At 34.5% G+C, this 23,462-nt stretch overlaps 1 protein-coding gene across 1 annotated transcript in view; it reads left to right on the top strand.

The window, feature by feature from the left end:
- LOC133791832 (uncharacterized) overlaps nucleotides 1-22,779 on the top strand; it is a 48,818-nt gene extending 26,039 nt beyond the window's left edge. The window contains exons 2-8 of the mRNA XM_062229743.1: nucleotides 20,744-20,881; nucleotides 20,967-21,240; nucleotides 21,343-21,393; nucleotides 21,749-21,966; nucleotides 22,050-22,105; nucleotides 22,277-22,574; nucleotides 22,660-22,779. Of these exons, the coding sequence (XP_062085727.1) occupies nucleotides 20,744-20,881; nucleotides 20,967-21,240; nucleotides 21,343-21,393; nucleotides 21,749-21,966; nucleotides 22,050-22,105; nucleotides 22,277-22,574; nucleotides 22,660-22,779 (1,155 nt within the window). The remainder of the gene's footprint in view (nucleotides 1-20,743; nucleotides 20,882-20,966; nucleotides 21,241-21,342; nucleotides 21,394-21,748; nucleotides 21,967-22,049; nucleotides 22,106-22,276; nucleotides 22,575-22,659) is intronic.
- The last annotated feature ends 683 nt before the right edge of the window (nucleotides 22,780-23,462 follow it).

Genomic DNA, 23,462 nt, shown 5'->3' on the forward strand with positions numbered 1-23,462 from the left:
ACTTAGTTGGACACTCGTAGCAACACTTGTAGATTTTATAAATTTAACCTATAGTTTAAGAATATTAGGTTTGATTAATATAGCTGATTATGAAGATGATATTTATTATACTATAAGGTTTAGATAGAACTAATAAGGTCATGATACTTGTCATGTGCATGTTTATTGAGAATTAAAGTATTTTTGAGGAATAGTTTTATAAGAATAATATTTGAAAACCCCAGAATCTGCCAGCAACTTTGAAATCGTTATAGGACTCAGTCAAAGCTGTTTACTCAATTCAAATTAGGCTAAAAAAGGGCAATTATGTGTATAATATTTCAGCATATGTCGATATATCACAGCTCTAGGGGGTGATATATCACCACTCGGGGAATACGAAAAACATGTAATGTAATGCCCCGGATCCCCTATTATGGTTAATGGTTTGATTAGTATGCCGAGAGGGCCATAACTGTTTAATTATGTCATTAAAGGTGTTTATGCATGTTTATGAGAGTTATATTATAATATGATGTTAAATGCGTGCAGGTGAGTCCACATTTGTTTACAGGGGTGTTTTGGTAATTTGGCCCGTTGAGGGTATAATTGAATATTTATTTGCTTGTTAATGATATATTGTGAGACCACATTATAATGTGGATTGGTTCGAGTATTTCAACATGAGACAATCTTTAAACATGATTTATCGGTTTGGTCATAACAGGTTTGAGCTCGGGGGTGAGTCTCGGGGTGTTATTAATGGCTATAGCGTTACCGGGGATTTTAGGGTAACGGGATATGAATTATTGGTGTTTGAGGATTTTGAGATTAGCGGGAATCGGGAAGCGTTAATTATAATTAACGGGTTAAGCTAAAAGTTCCAACTTTACCCCTAGAGTGGCTTGGAAGGCTTTAGATGACACAAGGGCAATTTGGTCATTTTAGGGGTGGATATATGAGACTTTTATGATTGTAGAAGGTGGTGGAATAAACAGAACAAAAATAGGGGTTTGCCTCTTCTTCTCCCGTACATCATCTCCTTCACTTCTCCTTTGAGGGTTTTGAATTCTTGGTGGAGTTTCAAGCTAGGGAAACTTAAGGGCTGGATTGGAGACTTGGTTTAGCTGGTAAGGGAGGTCCAAAACTGGTTCCAAGGTGAGTTTTGGTCATATTCTACAGCTGGTACTCTGTTTTCGTTTTAGTTTTTAATTCATGGATTTTGATGTGGGAAGTGAGAATCAAAGGGGGTTTTGGTGTTAGTTTGATTGGGGTTTGATGTGAGTGAGCTAAGGGAGTTGTTTGGGGTTTTAATTGTGTGTTAGGAAGAGGTTTTATGAGGGTTTGAAGGACTGGTTTGAGAGGGAATCGCACAGGGGAAAAATCAGGTTCGTGCGTGACTTTGTTGCTGAACTGGGCTGGGCGCCGCGGCCCTTGGCGTCTGGCAGATGGGGAGCCTCTCTGTTTGGGGGCGCGCCGCGGCGCAGCAGAGGGGGGTCGCGGCCCTTAAGGCCAATTTTGCTAAACTGTGGTTTTTAGCTTGGGGATTCAAGCCATAGGCCTCGGGGTTGGACCTAGTACCCGGTTGGGTAGTATTTGATGTCTCGGGGGCTGGGATTTGGTTTGGGAACCCTCGGTTATCATTTTTATTGATAAATTCTATAATTTGGTTATGACCAGGTGACCGTCAAGGATTTTAAAGGTTGATCATTCTCAGGGGTCGTTCATATTATAATCCTCACTCGAACCAGAGGTAAGAAAACAGTGGTTGAATACAGTTGCACCCTGTATAGGTATATGACATGCATGGTTTAATATTGAGGCATGTTGGTTGATTTATGTGGACATGGATTGCATGTTAAATGCTAGTGAACGCTGATTACTGTTTGAGACACTGACTAGTCAGGGACCGACTCTAAAGTCGATGATCACGCATTGAATGGCTCTATGGCATTAATGCGGGACTGACCCTAAGGTCGAAGAACTTATAAGCGCTTGCCTGGTCTACGACCAGATGACTATAGCCAAGGTATATGACCCCGGTGACCGTTTGTCACGTGGCTAAGGGACGTTTTCCATAGTTTCGACTCTAGAGTCGTGAGGAAGGTTATGTTGGTGACCAATCACCATGCACCTGTCCTGAACAAGCTTATGAAAGAAATCACCTATAAATTAAGCCCTGGTGACCCTATCGTCACATGGCTAGAGGGAGCGATGCTCATTATTGTGACTTTTGGCTATTGTCACCTATTTGTTTGGACTGATAGTCCTGAATGGTTATTATGATCGTTGTTGATATTATATCATGTCTTATTGCGTTTTCTTGCTGGGCCTTGGATCATGGGTGCTATGTGGTGCAGGTAAAGGAAAAGACAAGCTTAACCAACCCTGAGTGGAGAGCTTGGGCGATGTGGTGTACATACAGGGCCGCTTGACCGCCACGGTCAAGGAGTTCTCAGAGGGACTAGGGGTTTACCCTGTTTTTGCCGCTTAGGCCGCAGGGATTGTAAATTTGAAACTGTAGCGACTCTTTTGTATTATGGACATCTTGTAAACATTTTGAAAGGCTCATGAGCAGTTTATTTACTTAATGAAATGCACCCTTTCCTTTTTATTGGTTTTTCACCTTAACCTGATGATAGCACTTAGATCACGTTTTTAACCAAAGGACTCGGGTAGCGAGTCAAATTTCCGGTTCACTGTTCACCATAATTGTTCTGGGGTAGCCAGGGCGTTACATGTAACTTCACACGAACACTTCGACGAGCCTCAAGAATATAAGCCTAGGCGATATATCGCCTACCATGGGCGATATATCGGCTCTAGGGCAAGTTTTTTAAACAATTTTGAAATCGAGCTCATTTTATTCCATAACCTCTTCCATAACCTCTTGATAAGCCCAGAATCTTTTTGACCGAGTCTTAAGCCTCTGCTGAATGATTATTCAAACATTTTTCAATTAAATGGTCATTATTTTATTCAAGCTAAAAGAAGATCTTTTCATTCTTGAACTCTATAAATAGGACCTATACCCAGCCATTTCTTTCATTCTTCAAGTTGAGTTCAGAGCCTTCAAGCTGCTAGGTTTACTTTAGAGTGTTAAACACTTGTGTTGGGGTTATAAGCTTTATCATCTTAAGCTTATTAAACACTTGGGAAGTAAGGTTAATAGTGTGTTTTTCAATATCGAGGTGTAGTTCATTTATAGTGCATTCAAAGGTATTCTTATTCCTAGTTCATTTCTGTATGTTTCATTAGTTTTTTATAGTTTTTCTCTACTCAAATCCTTATTCAATATTTTCCATTCTTGGTTAGGCATCTAAGTTCTTTGAACTTGAGGTTTCTTGTCGGTAAGTATCTTCTCGGTGGTTTAGACTCATTTTCTTTCCATCTCTTTCTTTTAGAATACTCACATTTTTCTTGTTGGTATTAGGAATGTTCCAAAATCCCGACCTTGTTCTCACATCCCAGTATTGGTAAGGAAAATAGGACAGTTTCTATATGTTTATGTGTATGTTTATTTATGATACGTTTATGCTATAGTATGTTATGCTATGTTTTATCTAGGGCTCATAGTTGCTTAGTGCCCTAGTGTTTATCATTTTTATGTTTATAGTTATGATTTACCCTACCTCGGATATTAGACAGGGGACCTAGATGGGTTATCATATACTATCATGTGATCTAACCTACCTCAGATATTAGACAGGGGTGTAGATGGTTTTCACATGTTTTAATGGCCATTAATAGTATAGTCTTATATGTATACATCTTTATATGTTATATGTTTATGTTTATGTTTCGTGCTTGTAGTAGATTTTTCCTTGCTGGGCATTAGGCTCATTCCTTTATTTTATATGTGCAGGAAAATAAGTATGGCGGCGGGAAGATTCTTGGCGGCTTGGGGTTGTGTATTGAGGAAGAATTGATTCGGTGGACTACGTGAACGATTCGAGGACGAAGTTGTTTTTAGTCATTTTAATTATGTTTTCTATGTATTTTCCACGCCTGATTTTGTAACGAATTTATTTAAGATTCAAGTTATGTTTTATTTTCAAACAAGGGGATCCCATATCATACACAAATTTTATGTATTTTAACCTTTGCTTTACAGTTTTTAATATAGTTATGACTATTTCGTATGTATGTTTTCTTAAGATTAGTGTCTACGTATAGTAGTTTTAATGGTCCAAAGTCTAGAATTAGTTGGGTCATTACACATAGAGCATAATTGTGAAGCATGTAGAATAAATGGTTTTGAGAAACATGTCCCATTTGTTTTGAAAGGACAAGTGGGAGTTTGTTGGGTTTTATACCCTTATAAAACTATGACGGACATGTAACTCGATTTGATATTGTCAATAAAAGAAGTAGAAATTATTTAGTTTGACAACCGTGTTGCTTGCTTGTTTTATTACATGATTATTGGAAATAATACCAACATTTATAAAATCTCGAACATATAAATAGTTAGAATTATAGTGACTAGGTCACAGTGGACTATAATTGTAATTATATGTTCAAAAGAACGAGTCCTTAAGTCAATGCATTGGATTTTCATTGATCTGGTAATCTACAATATGATCTACTTACACAATCGGGGTGTGATGTCTTATCCAAGACATTGACCAAATAGATAAGATCGGATGTATATGGGTACATTAGACTAGGACCGATATTGATTATTGATATATAAATAAGTATCGTTGTTATTGAATCTAATAAATGTCACAACATTGACCATAGGTCAAGTCGATCTTAATTCTTAGTGATAATATTCTGCTAATTATATTATTTAAATCTTTTGACTTGTTCATTTCCAGCTTACCCTACGGTCTAGCCCATACTTACATCTAGGAGATTTAGTAGTGTAATTGAGTGGGAGTATAATCATAGATATGAAATCTATAGCTTCTATATGACAAGTGAAAAGATCACTTCCTTAATAGCTTAGTCTAAAAGGGTAAATTATTGAGCGCTCATATCTGTGACTAAGTTCACGAATTTATCATTTACAAGGGACTTAGTGGGAGTTAAGGATAAAATACAAATGAGGGGTAGACGGTAATTTGCACCAGACTCGTTAGTAAGTCACCGATAGAGGAATTGCAGACTATAATTGTTATAACAATAGATAACATATTTGTGGTTTGAAAAATGCGTTCTATGAATTCAAGAGTTCAATTCTGAATCTATAGTGGAGTCGCGAGGAATTAATAAATTGTAAGATAATTTATTTAATAAATAAACTCACGAAAATTTATTGTAGCTTGTATACATGGATCCATAGTCCCCACATCACCTTTGAGTAAATCATCTAGGATATCTCAATTAATTGATTTAATTATCAATTAGGATTCTTAAAGTTGACTAGGTCAATTTTGGTAAATTTTACATAAATGTGAGATTTAGATAATAAAAGAGAATCTTTGGGTAAATTTATTAATATTGATAAATTTGTGTCAATATAAATAAATTAAATTAAATTAAGTATCAAATTATAATTAGTTAATTTGAATAAGGATTTAATTAATTAATTTAAAGATAAATAAATAAATAGGTTTTGATTTTAGGCCCAATTGGGATTTAAATTCAAAACAAAGAGATTGGGCTCAAGTGCATTTGTGGGAGCCCAATGCTTTGATTTTTTTTATTTATTGTTTGAATTAATTTAAATTTAAATTTAAATAAAGCCCATTTAGTTGCCTATATAAGGAATATGATATCTAGGGTTTTCATAAGTCAGACTTAGTTGATTCATTGGGTAAGTGAAAACCTAGACAGTCTAATCCTTTCTTGGCCACTCACTTTCTTCTTCTTTTCTAGATCTCTATTTCATGTGTTGAGAATCAGCGCACACTAGTTCTAGAGTTATCAAAGGCTTGGTGAGAAAGACTGTGTTGCTGATCTAGTTCAATCTCTTGATAATTCTCTGCTACAAAAAGGAATCAAGGGTTAGAGAGATTGAAGGAAGGAGTTGTTCCAGTTCCACTGCGTATTCGTAAGTTTCTACATCTTTGTGTTTATGTTAATTTAAGAATCTGATGTTCATTTGTATGTCATGTTACTCTATGTTTCTATTATGTTTTTGAAAAAATAATAGGAAGCATTCATCTAGATTTAAATTCCCAAATCCTACACTTACACAAAGTCGATCTTGGGAATGAAGAGATCATGGATTGGAAGTAGGAATGATGCGATGGAACTAAAGGAACCAAGGTTACTTTGCTTTTTTGGCTTTGAGAACATGCGAAGGCTTGAGAGCTATGGTTTGTGTTTTCTCTTCTGAAAGTGAAAGTGGAAGAGATAAAAAAAAAAAGGGGGTTTTAATAGGCAAAAAGGTGGCCTTTGGGGGTTAATCTGGCACCTTGGACTAAATTAAAAAGAGATCTGATTGTAATGCCCCAAATTTCCTAATAAGGTTTAGAACCTTGATTAGGAGGCCAGGAGGGCCATAATTGATTTATTATGGTATTTAATGATTATATGCATGTTTATGTGAATGATATTATTATATGATGGTGAATGCATGCATATGGGAGTATTTATTATTATAAGGGTATTTTGGTAATTTGGTCGCTGTGGGCATAATTGTGTATTTTGGGTGCATGGTTGTGATTAGTTAACATGGCCACCTTATAAGGTGAATTGGTTCGAGATATTCGGCATGAGACGATCATGAGATGTAAGTGTTCGGTCTAGTCATAACAGGTTTAAGTTCAGGGCTCTGGGTGAGTCTCGGGGTCATTTTGATGACTAGAACATTACGTGGAATAAAAGGGTAGTGGGGTATGATTTATTGGTATTTGAGAATATTGAGAATAGCGAGAATTGGAGAGCGTTAATTATAATTAACGAGATAGGCGGGAATGGACGATTTTACCCTTCGAAGCCTTTAGAGGGATTTATTTGGCTTAAGGGCATTATGGTCTTTTGACCTTAGGGATTTATATCAGCCTTTGAGTGTTTAGAAGACTGTGGAAAATAGAACAAAACAGAGCCCATCCTCATCTCTTCCTTTCTCTCCCGTACAAGTTCACCTTCCTTATTTTCTTTGAATTTTGAGAGCCCATATTGAGGAAGCAAGCTAGGGAGTCAAAGCTTGGGGAGTATAGCTTGAGTTCAGCCATTGGGAAGGATTCAAATCAAGCTTGAGGTAAGTCTCAGCCATGAATTTTATGGTGTGCTCTGTTTTTGAGTTTTAGTTTTCAGCTTGAGAATCTCTTGTAGAAAGTTTGGATTAATAGAAGTTTGGTTGATGTTTATGTTGGGTTTTGATGAGGGTGAGGTATAGATGATGTTTGATGGTTGAATTGGGTGTTAGGTTAAGGTTTGGAACAGGTTTGAAGGGCTTGGTTCCAAGGGAAAACGCAGGGGAGGCGAACTGGTGCGAACTGAGTTTTTGGCTGAACAGGGTATTGAGCCGCGGCATGGCTGTGGTGTGCCGCGGCTCAAGGCGTCTGGCAGGGAGGGTTTTCTCTGTCTGGGGGGCGCGCCGCGGTGCAGCTAAGGCGGGCCGCGGCCCCTAGTGACATTTTGGGCAGAATGGTGTTTTTAGCTTGGGGATTCAAACCTTAGGCCTCGGGGTTGAACCTAGTACCCGGTATAGTGGGGATTGATGTCCCGGAGGCTAGATATTGGTTCGGGAACTTACGTTGATCCTTTTTATTGATGGTATCTTATATTTGGTTATGGCTAGGTGACCGCTAAAGGACTAAAAGTTGATCGTTCTCAAGGGTCGTTCTTTAACTCACTCTAGCTCGACTTTGAGGTAAGAAAACTGCACCCCAAGTGTGACATGCATGGATATTCATGAGGCATGCTGGTTATGTAAATATGGACTTGGATTGAATATAGAATGTATAGCATATGTTGCTCACTTGTGCATGGTACTGACTCATTAGTCAGATTTGGCAAAGGTGCTAGTATCAACTGTGAAGCTGTGACTTATTAGTCAGGTTCAGCAGTGGTACTGGGCACTGGTCAAATTGAGCTGACTCATTAGTCAGGATGGCCTTAGCGTGTTAACGCAAGCCAATAAAGATTAGATCTAATCGACTATCAGCATTGAATGACTCAAAGAGCATTAATGCCAGACCGACCTCAAGGGTCGATGAACATTATAAGCACTTGAAGGTTAGAGGCTTACCCAACAGCCACCCTTCCATTTGAATTAGTGACTTGCTTGTCAGTCACTCAGTATGGTTTACCAGAACCTATTGAAGGTTAGAGGCTTACTCAACAGCCACCCTTCCATTTGAATTAGTGACCTGCTTGTCAGTCACTCAGTATGGTTTACCAGAACCTCAAGTGTTGCGACACTCATCTGATTAGGATTGACTTGATAGTCCTCCAATCAGAAGGCCAGGATTTCTTATCCGGGATACTCCAGCATTTGTTTGAATTCATTTTCATGCTGAATAGAGCTATGAATGCTAGGCATGCCGAATATGATTTGATATCATGATATGACTGTTTATGAGCATATGAGTTTTCTTGCTGGGCTTCGGCTCACGGGTGCTTTGTGGTGCAGGTAAAGGCAAAAGGAAGCTGGACCATCCTTGAGTTGGAGAGCTTAGGTGATGACGTGTACATATGCAGCTGGTCGACCAATACTTGGGCGAGGTTTGAAAGTGGAACTAGGGTTGAACCCTATTTTGCCGCTTAGAACGGCCTGTTGTAAACACTTTCTTGTAATAAACTCTGAAATTATATTTTTGGGATCCCAATGTATACAGTAAACGCTCTAGTGAAACGTTATATCTTAACCAAAGTTTTTAACCCCTAAACCTCTAATCATGCTTAGTTACACGTTTATGACCAAACGACTCGATTAGCGAGTTTAGCACTGTTTGCAATGTGCACTGTAGAGGTCCCTGGAGTTGGGGCGTTACACTGATGGACCTCATTTAATCTCAAAGATTGGAGGCAAAAAGTAGAATGGGAAAAGCCGTGTGCAGAAAGAGAGTACTTGAGTACTCTCGATATAAAATCCCATAATGACACATGTCAACACTCGAGTGTGGTAGGTGGACACGTTTTCCAAAAGTGAAGTTCAAAAGTTTCCTTCTCATAGGATTCGGACCAACACTTTTAAGGAGGCAAAATGTTACACCCAAATTTCGAGAATAAATAAATAACCTCGAAATATAGGCTCATAAAGTGTAAGCTTGGGATTAACAAGTGTTAGCATTTTACTTGTACAAATTGTCACGAAATTCCTGAGCTACGTCATTAGTGCCCGAGCATGAGTTGCAGTCTCAAAGGCATCAGTCTCCTCCAAGAAAGGAGTTTGACAGATTGATCAAGCAAGGAGTTGGTGACAACAACTAGAATGGTGAGCTCAAAGCTACGAGTGGTCTCGAAAGTGTGTTGAATCATTGTTCAAGCTCGAAGGCATGTTAAATAAATACACAAAGAAGTTGTTAAGAAATCCCTATTTCTTTGGGATTAATTTAAACCATGTATTAAATCCCATTTTTATGGGATCATTATTTAAGTAATACATTTTAATTGTATTGTTATTCAAATATTCATATGAATTTAAATTTGAATATATTTTGTAACTTCCCTAAACTTTTGGGAAGATATTCTTGTAACCATGTCTATAAATAGCTTGGATCTGGTCATTTGTACTGACGCACAATTCTATACTAAGATACGCTCTGTGAAATTGCTCTTTCTTGAAGCTTTAATGCAGACCTTAATAATAGTGACTCGTGGATGTAGGCAGATTTTAATAGTTGAACCACGTAAAAAATCTGTTCCTTTTCTTTACTTCCTTTTTAATTTCTCTACTCAATTAATTTGACGAAAAATTATGTCAACATGGTGTTTCCAAAAAAATCTCAAAGAGACTCTTGGAAAATGCAAAAAAAAAAATTAAGTGATTTTGAGATTATTTAGACAGCTAAAAGTGAAAATTAGTGATTATTTGCTTGAGAAATTTTCACCTTATATTTGTGTTTACATATATATTCTTCTTGTGAAATATAAAAAGAAAGCAAACCAAGTGAAGGTTACTTTCAAAGGGGTGTGTCTTGCTTTTACAAGTAAATGAGTTAAAATAAACTAACATTGATGTCTTATTTATTTTGACCTATTATGAAATATCAAGTGGTTTAAGGACTCATGAAATTTTTTGAGAATTATAAGTCTAGTATTATCTTTAAGGATAATGTAAATAACTTGATAGGAATGAAGAGATTTCTATTTTAAAGTGATATTTTATTATCATTATATGAGACATGTGGGGGTGATGCTTCAAAATTAGTCAATTTATTTTGATAAATGATTGAGTAATTTGGTCATATTCTAAATTATTTTAGTTTTATGTATAATATGGGTAATCTAGACATGCTTGATGTCTAAGGTTAGTTTGCGAGATATTTGATTCAAGAAGGAATCAATTTAGAAAATAAATGGGGTTATAGAAACAAAGAGGTTTCTAAATTCAGTATTCAAGAAAATATGTTTATCTTGAGTATTAAAGTGTGAAATTATTGGGGGTGTTGACTATGGTCAAATTCACTATTTTGATAAAGGTGTAACTATTTTATTCCAACTATAGCTAGCACAAAGTTTGAATAAAATAATGAGAGATGCATGCATAAGAAAAGAAAATGAATCAAAATGGAATCATTTCTACATCTCGAGGGATGGGACTTAAACTCCCTAAAGAGATTCACAGTTGATGGTAACCTATCTTAATATTAGTTACTCGGACTAGTGTTAGGTTCAATAGGTAATAACAAGTCAACTAAGTGAATGTGTATAGTATAGTACTTAAAATTGTCTTATCTGAGATATAGGTATTAAGTATTACTAATTGGAGGGTTAAAACCAAAATGTTTTTTTAATGGACCTTAGTATTGAGATGACAAGTATCTTAAGGGTAACAAGATACTATAAAAGTTTCACCTATATTGACTTAGGGGTGGTGCCGCCTCTAATGAGAATTGGGAATTCATTCTCAAAAAGTCCATGAATGGAATGTTCACATGGTAATTAATGGTACAAAGCGAGACAAGTGGTTCTCAAGTGAGCTAAGCAAAGGTGTGTGTGTATTATCACCGGTTTGTTATCAATGAATAATGGTTCAATGCTTCGACAACCAAAATTTCAATAAACTTTATGATTATTATACTAAGGTAAAATTCAAGTCGAAAGATATTTTACACTATGCACTAATGCAAAGGTTTCTGTAGACAGAGTAATTATTTAATCAAGTGGGGGAATATTATATTCTTAATATAATGTTTGATTGATTAAATAAGTGTTACAAAAGGAGTATTATTTAATCTAGTGGGAGAATGTTATATTATTTATAATAATATAGTATAATATTATTTATAGTAATATAATGTTAGATTAAATAAATGTGACAAAATGAGTTTGTGATATTTTGTAACATAATTTGAGAGTTACAAATAAGTGGGACAAATATGTGTGTCCAAATTTGTAATATATGTACTTTTGGGAGTTACATATCTTAAAAAATCGCTAACCATTTGTAACTTCCAAGATATCATCTTTTAATGTCTAAAGTAAGAGTTACACATTTCCAAATTGAATTTCATGAGTTATTATGTTGAATAGCTATTGGAGAAGTGATTTTGATTGCCATTAGGTATATGGAAGTTACAAAATCAAAAGGGATTGAGTTGTGACATTTTTGTGGTAAAATGAAAAATTGGGAGGTTACAAAACGCCTCAGGTCATGGCCTAGAATATCCTAGGAGGCTCTGCCTCCCAGGCTGCGGCCAAGGATATTATAGGTCGTGGCCTAGGAGGCTAATAGTCAAATCTCATTTTGTTTTCATCAATTTGAACATTATGAACATTTTAGGTAATTTCCAAATCTTCCATTTAATTCCATAAACACCTAGTTTAACATTGGTAATAACCAAAGGGTTGGTGAAATGTGAAATTCAAAAGTTGTCTCAAAACTCTATAAATAGAGACCATTTAGTCACTTGTGAATATGATTTTTCCTTTCCTTTTAGCACTTGGCATGAAAAAATAAGGCCTGATCATTCCAAATGGCTATTTCCTGAACTTTGAGAGTTCCTTAGTACTAAGAGAATAGGAGGAAATAAGCTTTTGGACAAAGGTTTCGAATCTTGCTCAAGTCTAGTGATCCCCAATACTCTTCACTTTGGTAGTATGAGTGAGAGTTTATTCTCTTCCTTCATCTTTATCTCTATTGTGTTTATTTGTATAATATTGTCTTATGATTTGTTGACGCTGTTTTTCGTCAACTTGAAATGTAGAGCACGTAAACAGTAAATATTTATGGCTAGAAAATACAATAAAACAAGGAGGATTTTTTACGTGGTTCAGCAGTTAACTCTGCCTAGTCCACGAGTCTTTGTTATTAGAACTTAGGAAATTTATGGAAATCCTTCAAGATCACAAAATTTCGGTCCTTTACAAAGGTACATGACTTCTCTATTTATAGAGGAAGTCTCAGGATACTCTCCCACACGTTTCTGGGAAGTTATCCTTTACATTAATAAATTTAATGACTTTAAAAGCCTGTAACTCCTATATACAAGGAAACGTCCCCTGAAAACCAGGGGGCGTATAACTGACTAATAAATATCCCTTTATTATAGGGATGTTACAACTATAAATGTAGACTATGTCTCTCCAAGTGATTCACCAAGCTCTTCGAGGTCAGTAATCAACATTGACAGCATCATGCCAGTCCAGGACTCTAGGTGACTTTCGAGTTGTAATGTTTTCTCAAGACCAACTTGGAAAGGGTAAATACCATCGAGGCTGCCTTAACCCGAGCTCATACTCATGCAAGCCTTGGACCTCTTGCTCCGAAGTTACCCGACAATGGACGCACTCCGATATTCTATCTCTTCGAGCTTGTAAGGACTTTAAGGTTGCCCATCTTCGAGGTTGCCACCTGCTTCGAAGGTTCAGCGCCTAGGTTGCGAATACGTACTTTAGATATTGCAAGCTCACACCTGACGAAACCAGCTTTCGAGATTACAATTCTCAAGGCTCGAAATCTGGGTGTAACAATATTCTTTCTTCTTCTATATATCTTGTCTTCTATTGTCATGTTTGTAAAAACTTGTTTTGTTTATATATATAAATTAAATAAAGGTGGGACCCACCAAGTCTTTAAGTCAAAGTCTTTTTTCTTTCTTTCTTTCTTTCTTTCTTTTCTTCTTCCCTTCCCCAATTGTTCTCTCTTTCTTCCCTTTCTCTTTCACTTCTTTCCATTTTTCTTTCTCTTCTCTCCACAGCAGCACACCATCAAAGACCCAACCACCGGCGACCTCCATTTTCGACATGTGGCGGCTTATTGATTCGCCTTGCTCTGGCAACCTCAACTGTAACGTCCCAAAATTCCCTAATATGGCTTAGTACCTTGATTAGGGGGGCGGGAGGGCAATAATTATTTTATTGTATTATTATGTGATAATATGCATGATTATGTGAGTTGTATTTGCATGCATGTGGGCCTGTTTCTTATTAGAAGGGCATTTTCGTAATTTTGGCCCGTTGAGGGCTTATTTGTATATTTGTGTGTATATGGATTGAGACTATATTATTATGTGGATATATTTGGATTATTCGGCACGAGATGATCCTAGAAAGCAAGTTAGTAATCTAGTCATAATGGGATCAAATACCCGGCTCGGGGCGAGCCTAGGGGTAATTTGGTAATTTAGTATATTACCGGGATCAGGTAATGGGGAAATTATTTGGTAATTATTTGAGGATATGGGAAGTAACAGGAATTGTGAGATGTTAATTATTATTAACGGGGTAAGTGGCTATTGACAAAATTGCCCTTGAAGGGTTTTGGAGAGATTGATTTGGCCTATGGGCATTTAAGGTATTTTGTACCAATTTTATGACTTGGTCACACATTCCCTTGGCTAAAAGAAACCTCAAACAGCAGTAAAACAAAGTAATCAAATAGAACTAGCTCACTTCTCTTTCTCTCTATATGTTTTTCTCTCTCTCTCAAAGCATTGGAGTTCTTGAAATTTTGGAAGCTTGGGACTAGGAATTGGTATAGAATCATCATAAGGTCATTCATAGCATCCAAGGTAATGATTTAAACATTTGATTCTCCCTGAGTTTCTGATTATTTTTGGTGGTGTTCTTGGTGTTCTTGAGTTTCAAAAACTCAAGTATTGATTTTGAGTATTAGTGGTGTTTTGATTGTGTTTAAACTTGGTTTTTGATGAGGTTGGTGTATTGATAAGGTTTTGGGGTTAAATTATAAGTTTGGATAGTGTTTAGATGAGGTTTTGGTAATTTGAACTTGGGGGAAAACGCAGGGGAAGAACCAGAAAGTTTTGGGTTGTGGGGATGGCACCCCAATGCTGTTATGGGCGCCCCAGCGCTAGGCAGGGGAAAATATGGGGTGGCTCTCTGACTTGGATGGCGCCCCTACACTGTCTTCAGTGCCCCTGCACTGTCTTCAGTGCCCTTGTGATAGTCCAGTTTTAGCAAAGCCCATTTTTAGGGCTTGGAAGGACTTTGGGGGCTCAGGGGATGGTTCCACCACCCCGTTGGGTGGGATTGGAAGTCCCAAGAGCATATGAGTGGTCCCGGAGTTTATTTTTAAGGATTGAATCTTATAATATTATTGTTTATGGTTGTAACTAGGTTGCCGCTAGGGCTTGGGAGAGGATCGTGCTCAAGGGTCGTTTATATATAACTTGTGCTTGGCCAAAAGGTAAGAAAATTGCACCAAATATGTGATGTACATGATTAAGGTTAGGCTTGAATGTTGAATATAGATTTGATTAGGGCTTGGACCCTTGTAAATGCGCATGATTATGATTATGCGTGTGAAGTATTGATTAAGCATGTTGAATGCTCTGTATATTGATATTTGTTATATGATGAATGCCTGTTAGCATTATATAATTGAGAAAGGCTTGACTTATGAGTCTAGGACGACAATAGCGTTGAGCTCTGGTCATAAATCATTGACTTAAGAGTCAAGGATGGCAATAACACTAAGCGCTGGTTGTAAAGCATTGACCTATGAGTCAATGGCGGCAATAGTGCTAAGCTCTGGTCGAAAAGCATTGACTTATGAGTCAAGGATGACAATAGCATTAAGCATTGGTCGTAAAGCATTGACTTATGAGTTAAGGGCGGCAATAGCATGCTGAGCGTTGGTCGATATGATTAGATCTAATCAGGAAGTGCATTATACGCTTGTCCGACCCAATGGTCGTAGAAAATTAAAGCACCATGTACGCTGGGCCAGCTCCAAGGCTGGTTATACAGAGGATAAGGCAATAGGCCCTGGGGCGACTTATAAGTCCTAAATCCTAGGGCGCTGAGCCCCAATGTGATTTATTAATCATGTAACTTGGGAAACGGGCCCTGGTATGATTCAGTTAATCATTTATTTAGGGCATTTGGTCTCATATGACGTTGTAGTCATTTATATGAATGGTATGCATGCATGAGTAGGATTATTACTGCTAGGCATGCTTATTATGTTTGGTAATGTATTATTAACTGCTTATGAGCATGTTAAGTTTTCTTGCTAGGCCTTCGCTCACAGGTGCTATGTGGTGCAGGTAAGGGAAAAGGAAAGTTGGACCAGCCATGAGTTGGAGAGTTTAGGTGGAGACATGTACATATGCGGCCGCTTGACCACCACGGCCAAGGTTTCTCAAAGGAACTAGGGTTAAACCCTACTTTTGCCGCTTAGGTCGGCGGATTGTAACTTTTGAGTTGTAATGACCATTTTGGAACTGTAAACAACTTTGTAAACATTTATTATGGGATCCCATGTACAGTTTAATGTTTTAATGAAATATCCATTCCTTTTTACCAAATTTTTTAACCATGGACCATTAATCACATTTAAATGCATGTTTATTGCCTAATGACTCGTTTAGCGAGTTAAGCACTATTTAAAATACACAGTGTAATGGTCTTGGCTAACCAAGGCATTACATCAACCACCAAGCAGTGCCGCCCAACTCGCCGTCAACTGTTCAGAATCGCCAGTCAAAGTTTTGGTCCGTCAACTTTGACTGTGTTTTCCGGCCAACTCGGACTACCTGTCGACAAGTGGTTGGTACCTTTGGAACCAGCATGGAGAGAGGAACAAAACCCACTCAACCATTACAGTCAACTCTGCCTTTTTTTCCGGTGAGATTTTGGGTATCTCCGCCACTTTTCGGTGACTTTCCGGCGAGTCTGAGCACTTTTTGGACTGATGGTTGGCATGAACATGATCTACTCGCTAATGTGGTCATTTTTATATATGTCATGCCTACCTTCATCAACATTTTTGATACACCGCTCACTGCCAGCACTATTCATGACTCGGGTGAGTTTCGGAACTTAAAATTTTTAATATAGTCATATTGTATGTCGTTGGACACGATTTTGAATAAGGAATACAATGATGATAATCGATTGCTCATTTGATGCACGTAGGAAAAGCGTGATATAAAAATTTGACTAAATCACTCTAGGATCATCGTTAAACTTAGGAAAGGGTTGCTTTGGACTCGAATTGACAATTCTAAGGGGGTAGTGTTGACTGCGTTTTTAGCCAACGACGTGAGAACGTCAAATACGATGAACCTTCAAGAGAATGTAAACGACAACAGACAGTATAAACAAGAAAAGTAAATAACACACAGGATTTTTATAGTGGTTCAGCCCCGATTGTCGGTAATAGCCTAATCCACTTAGAGATGTGATTTATAAACCGGTACTCAAGATCAGATAGACTGAGCCAACTGAGTTTCTTCAGTACAGATTGTGAAAATACAAGAATTCTCTCTAATTTCAGCACTTTCTCTCTCTAGAATAGACAGACCCAATTTTATCTCTCTAGAAAGAAGAAGCAAAAGGAGCCCCTCTCTCATCCCATAAGCTCTCTATTTATAGAGATGGGATCCTCAACTGATATCCCCTTATCATAGGGATATTTTATTATATTTATTACATTTATATTACAAATAAACATTCAAAATTCAAAATGTAACAAACTCCCCCATTTGTGGGAAGAATGAGAGATTCCCGCGCATGTTGTTGAAGTTGTGTCTGACTTAGTCTCCTCTAGCTAGTTGGTCCACCTCCTACTCACTACCCATGCAAGTGCTGGTTGAACATGCATGGTGGTAGGATATGCATGGTGGTAGGTTGAACGTGCATGGTGGTAGGAGATGCACTTCTCTCCTCTAACATGCACTCTTCTCTAGCATGCCATGTTCCTCCTTGAACCAATCTCCTTGGCTTCTCCTCGGACCAAGGTGGTCCGAGGCAACCTCCTTGGCACCTCACCTTGGACAACATTGAGGGAACCTCACCTTGGACAATATTGAGGCAACCTCACCTTGGACAACATTGAGGCAACCTTCTTTAGCATCTCCCAAACATGTCCGATCGAACATTGTATAGACTTTCCTTATGAAAGTCTAAGTCTCCATTCTCTTGCATGAGACTCCTCCTCCTTAGCTATTTACCTTGGACACGTTGGAGCCAACACTTAGAAAACCTTGGGAGGCTTGCCTCCTACACACCCTTGGGGTCTCCTAGGACCACACCCTCCTTGGGGTCTCCTAGGACCACTCCCCTTAGCTCTCCTAGGAGGCACTCTCCAATTTTTGGGTATAACAGGTAATGACTCAACTTGACTATTAGACTTATTGTACTCGTATTGAATGACATTAAACATATTCCGATTTTGATATTTATAAAAAAAATGAAACTTAATCTGCATGTTTTCTGATCTGTTTAGAGGGCACTGAGTGCCAAATATATTTTTGTTCACTTATTTATGCAAGTTATGATTTTTGGGTTTTATTCAAATGCAGTTGTTATGCTGCCCAATTTTCTAAAATATAAAAGGAAATATGTTTCTTGCTTTTCATGTTTACCTGCATTTGGTTATACTGATGAGATCCATAGTGATCATGATTTGTGCATGTTGTTGTTTCACGACCTAGTATCTACGTCATCATAGGTAGATCAAGTGTCCACTCACCTATAAGTGTAAAGACCTAGCATCTGTATATAGGAAGTGTTCTGAGCCTCCCCCTTGTGGAGGTTATCAAGTCCGGCTACCCGGTTTAAGATGTCAGTTTTTCTATGGTGGGTAACGGGAACTAGGGATCTAGTGGGCAGTATGATGTGCACGTGTAGCTATGCTCTTATGATTATGTGTGGTTTCTCTCTATTTTGGTTTATACATAATGATGTATGTTTTTTTTTTCAAAACTAACCGTGCAGGGGTTTTATTAAACTTTTTGGGTCCTATGATATTAGTTGCTTTCCTACTGGGCTTCATAAGCTCACCACTTATAGCTCTCCCATTCCAGGAACCCAGTGATGCGAATATGGAAGGTGAGTTATTGATGGAGCCAATGTGTTTAGTCTAGTTCTATTTAGTATCATAGTCCTATCTTTTGAACATTATATATGTATTTGATGAATGATGAATGATGTGGTCTCTATCTCTAAATTAGCTATCTAAAAGTAGGAATGATGAATGATGGATGTCAATTATTATTTTGGTGTTTCATTACTTATTAAATTTAACTATTTGGTGACTACATAACTGTGGGAATATTACTGTTATATATATAATGATAGATGATCTTGCTTTTATCACTAATATCTTTATATATAATTATAGGAGTTAATCCATTATTTTGACTTATAATTATACTATTTGGAATAAACTAAAGGATCATTTATAATTGTTATTTTCCAATAAAGGTCAAAGTTTGACATTTGACCACCCAAGTTATGGATATTACAAATCTGTCATAGCATAATACTCGAATCGTGACAATATTTATGTGTATTGATTTTACTTAGAGTTGTAATCTACTCATTTTGTTCTCTATAAGTTGTATTGTAAACTTTGTGCTTAGTTGTAATCATGAGATTTCCTCTATTGGTATAATCTTCTCTAACATGTTTAACTTGATATAATATATAGTTTCTTCAAATTTAAAAATACAATAAAAATAAATATGAACGTTAAATTTTACAAGTCGGAATGTTTGTTTTTAGAAAGAACAAAATTTTCCATAACCAATCAAATTTATATGATATATATATAAAAAAAAAAAAAAAAAAACTTCAAAGAGATTATGTGGCACTCTATAATCTCTTCAAAACATTAATTATATTTTCTCCATTAATCTAATTTTTTAATTCATTTACAAAATCTATTATATTTTTTTTTTTAATTTTTAAATTCATATACATTATCTCTCTACAATTTCTTCAAAACACTAATTCTATTTTCTCCATTAATCTAATTTTTTAATTCATTTACAAAATCCATTATCTTTTTTATTTCATTTTTAAATATATAAAGGAGAGCTTCAAAGAGATTATGTGGCACTCTACAATCTCTTCAAAGCACTAATTCTATTTTCTCCATTAATCTAATTTTTTAATTCATTTACAAAATCCATTATCTTTTTTTTTTTTTTTTAAATTTATATACATTATCTCTCTACAATCTCTTTAAAACACTAATTTTATTTTCTCCATTAATCTAATTTTTTAATTCATTTACAATATCCATTATCTTTTTTTTTTTTTTTTAAATTCATATACATTATCTCTTACAATCTCTTCAAAACACTAATTCTATTTTCTCCATTAATCTAATTTTTTAATTCATTTACATAATCCATTATCTTTTTTATTTAATTTTTAAATTCATATACATTATCTTTAATTTTAACACCTAATAAACTTACAAAAATTTAAATAAAATATTTATATAAGATATTTTTTGAGTTTTTATTATTAACACAGAATAGTAGTAGCTATACTATAAATATAATAATTTAATTATTATTATTATTATACGTATTAATTACTAGAAAAATATAACGGTGCCGCATAGCACATTTTTTAAAATAAAAAATATATATTTTTAAATAATTGGTTATTTTGTAACATATATCTAGCTAAAAAAAATAAACAGTTAGCTATAACCGTAAATAGCTATACATATATCTTGTAGTTAGCTATAACTGTAAATAGCTATACATATATCTCCTATAGGCCTAAACGGATTTTCTAGAAGTATTTGAATAAAAAAAAAATCTTGACAAAGTTTTAAATAAATTTTTAATTACTAAATGGTTGATTGATTTTTAATTTGAAAATAATAGTTAAGAGATATTAATTTAAAATTTTATGAATTGAAAATATTAATTAGAAACTAAAATTACGTTTCATAATAATAAATTTAAACAAAACAGTAAAATTTAGTTTTCATAAAATGATTTATTATATGCATTTTTTTAATATTTCCAAAAACAAGTAACTAATAAAATATTTTATTGGATTTCAAATAATTTAATTTATATAATATATTTTATAGAGCCATATCGAACTTATATACATAAATAGTATTTTTTTAAAAGGGATTAACTAAAAAATTATTTTTTTCTACTTTAAAAAAAATAAAGCAAAAGCGCTATGAAAGGAATTGAAGGTGACTTTTTCAACTCTTGTAACTATATGTTGATTTTTTTACAATTTAATTATTATATAAAAATATAAAGTACATAATATTATTATGGTGTAACATATGATGATTTTTTTACCATTTAATTATTATATAAATTAATAATATTATATATAAATATCTTTTCATGATTTTATATATATATTCTACACTTTTTCTATAACTCTCATATTTTCTTCTACTCTAATTTCTTTTTTTTTCTCTTCTTTTCTCTAAACTCATTCAATTACAATTTTCATAATGCAGTATTCTTTTCTTTCTGACTTAAACAATGATGAAGATGATTGGATGATAACGATCAGAGTTTGTAGAGTGTGGGAGTCTGTCAATGCTAAAAAGAATGGAGAATTAATTAGTATGTATATGATTTTTATAGATGAGAAGGTTGAATCAAAATTTCTTTTCTCAGTTTTCTTTATATTATCAATTATTTTATATTTAATTAATATATTGTGTGTTTTTGTCACAGGCTAATCTAATGCATGCAACAATTAGGAAAATTTCAGTGTCTAAGTTCATGCACCTATTGAGTGAGGGTTCTTTATATAGTGTAAATAATTTCAAAGTTGTTGCAAGCACAGGGCAGTATAGACCACTTTCAAATGACCATAAAATTATTTTTTTGGTTTCAACTAAGCTTAAGAGGCTAGAAGAAGGAATGATGAACATTCCAATCAATGAATTCCAATTCATATCTCCAAATTTGATTGATTTGCGTGTTAATGATAGCACAATCCTCTCAGGTTCTTTAATTATTAATGTTTGTTATTTTTTAAAGTTTTAATTTTAAATTATTGATCTTTATATTCTAACATTTTAAACTTATTTATCTATCATGTGTTTAGATGTTTTCGGATGTTTATGTGCTGTGGGCGATGTTGAGATTGTTGGAGGTGGTTGGAAAAAAAGAGATATCAGAGTTTTAACAAATTAGTAAGTATAAGTTAATGCATAAAAGTAATATTACAAATATATATATGTTTGTTATTGTAGTTTTTTTTTTCTATTTACTGCATTATTAACTTTTGTAAAGTTTTATGTATAGTTTGGTCACATAAAAGATTACTTTGTGGGGAAACTTGGGGGAGACGTTCAATCCAGATTTGTACAATAAAGATGGTGGTCTATTTATTGTGATATAGTAACTTCTACAACCATTAAAAAAATTCGAAGTAATTATTTATTTAGATCCCAATGTTTAATATTTAAAAAATTTATATATATATGTTAATTTACATTTACCGTAAATAGGTGAAGTTAGCTTCTCTACCACAAGTGCAAGTAAAATTTACATACATCTTCAAATAGATTATGTAACATCATTAATCGAAAGATTTTCCACCATCTCTAATGGTGTGAAAACTATTGCAAGTTCTAATATGAATAAGACTACTCTTGAGGAAGATATGTTCGTGAACAGGATGACCATTCAAGAACTATTACAAGCTGATTGGAGTGGTGAATTGAAGGTTTTTTAGCCCCTTGCCTTTCTCTTGTATTCTTCATTCATTATGTCCTATAATTTTAATAAATACTAATTATTTCATTGTAGGAATATATTGTTACTCTGAGCCGCAAAATTATAGAAATAGACAACTCATTTGGATGGTACAATGTCTCATGCAAAATTTGCTTAAAAAAGGTTAAATCTACAAATGGTGCTTATATGTGTCACACTTGCAAAAAAGAATGCGATTACCCTCTTGTGATGTAAGAAAATTATATTAGATTTTCTTCCAATAAAGAAATCACTATGTTATTTGTTTTTTTCTAATGTAGGTACAAAATACATATAAAAGTCATCGACAAAACTGCAAACACTACTTTGGTCTTATTTAATGTTGTGGCTGAAAACTTACTAGATACATCAGTGCACAAATTGTTTAATGAATTGTCTTCAAATAATAATGATGTTCCTGCAGAGATTCAAAGCCTTTGTGAGAAAGATTTTGTTTACAAGTTGAGGTTGAATGACTATAATTTAAAAGAGGGTCTTGAGAATTTTACTGTATCAAAGGTTTTCATGCCAGATGAGAAATTGGAACAACAACATCAATTGAAGAAAGGAAAAAATAAGGTAATGTTACTTATGCTAAGTTCAATTTTGTAAGCAAAATATGTAATGGAAATAAATTAATTATTTGTATAATAATTTTATACAGGATCCTCATAATGCCAATGATTTAGAAGATTCTGATGGAGATTATCACAAGAAAAAAAAGAGAAGAAACCAAATGGTTGATGATCATGATGAAGTTAGTGATGATGGAAATACTCAATAAAGAAAAAAATATATTATTTTTTTGGATACATTATTTAGTTTTTAGTGTTATTTCTATTTTTTATTTTTTTATTATTCAACTATGGAATTTAAAATATATTTTTATTATTTAATAAGAAAATAGACTGCACTCTTATTCTTGTGCGAAAAAAAAATATTTTATCATTTACACATATAGTTTATGATGATATGATCATGTGTAGTTTTTATTGGATTGACAATAGGCTGTTTAAGGCTGACAAGTTAGATACTTTAAAGCAAGATTTGTCAGGTTTTGTCCCCAATTGTCTGTTTAAAACTCCAGAACTACCATTAAAATTTAGATCTCTTACTTTAATATTATTTATATATTATGGCTAAACTCAAGTAGTTATCATTTCAATTAGGTAGTATGCAAGTGTGACTTGTATACTCAGAATAAACCAAATTTGACATAAACAATCTTCTTACTATGCTAATTTTATTCGAAGACAGATAACTAATAAAAAATTTATTATTTTTTGTTTTGATTAGAAAAAAAAAACTATTTTAAGTTAGTGATAAATGCTCTAACAATTGCTTAATTTAAAATATTATAGTGCAATTTTAAATTTTGGGATTCCAATTTTATAATATTATAGTCCAATATTTAACTAATAAAGTACCAATCGTTAATGACAATTATTATTATTATTATTATTATTA

The sequence above is a fragment of the Humulus lupulus genome, chromosome 7 (genome assembly GCF_963169125.1).
Source record: "Humulus lupulus chromosome 7, drHumLupu1.1, whole genome shotgun sequence".
In the NCBI taxonomy this organism is placed as follows: domain Eukaryota; kingdom Viridiplantae; phylum Streptophyta; class Magnoliopsida; order Rosales; family Cannabaceae; genus Humulus; species Humulus lupulus.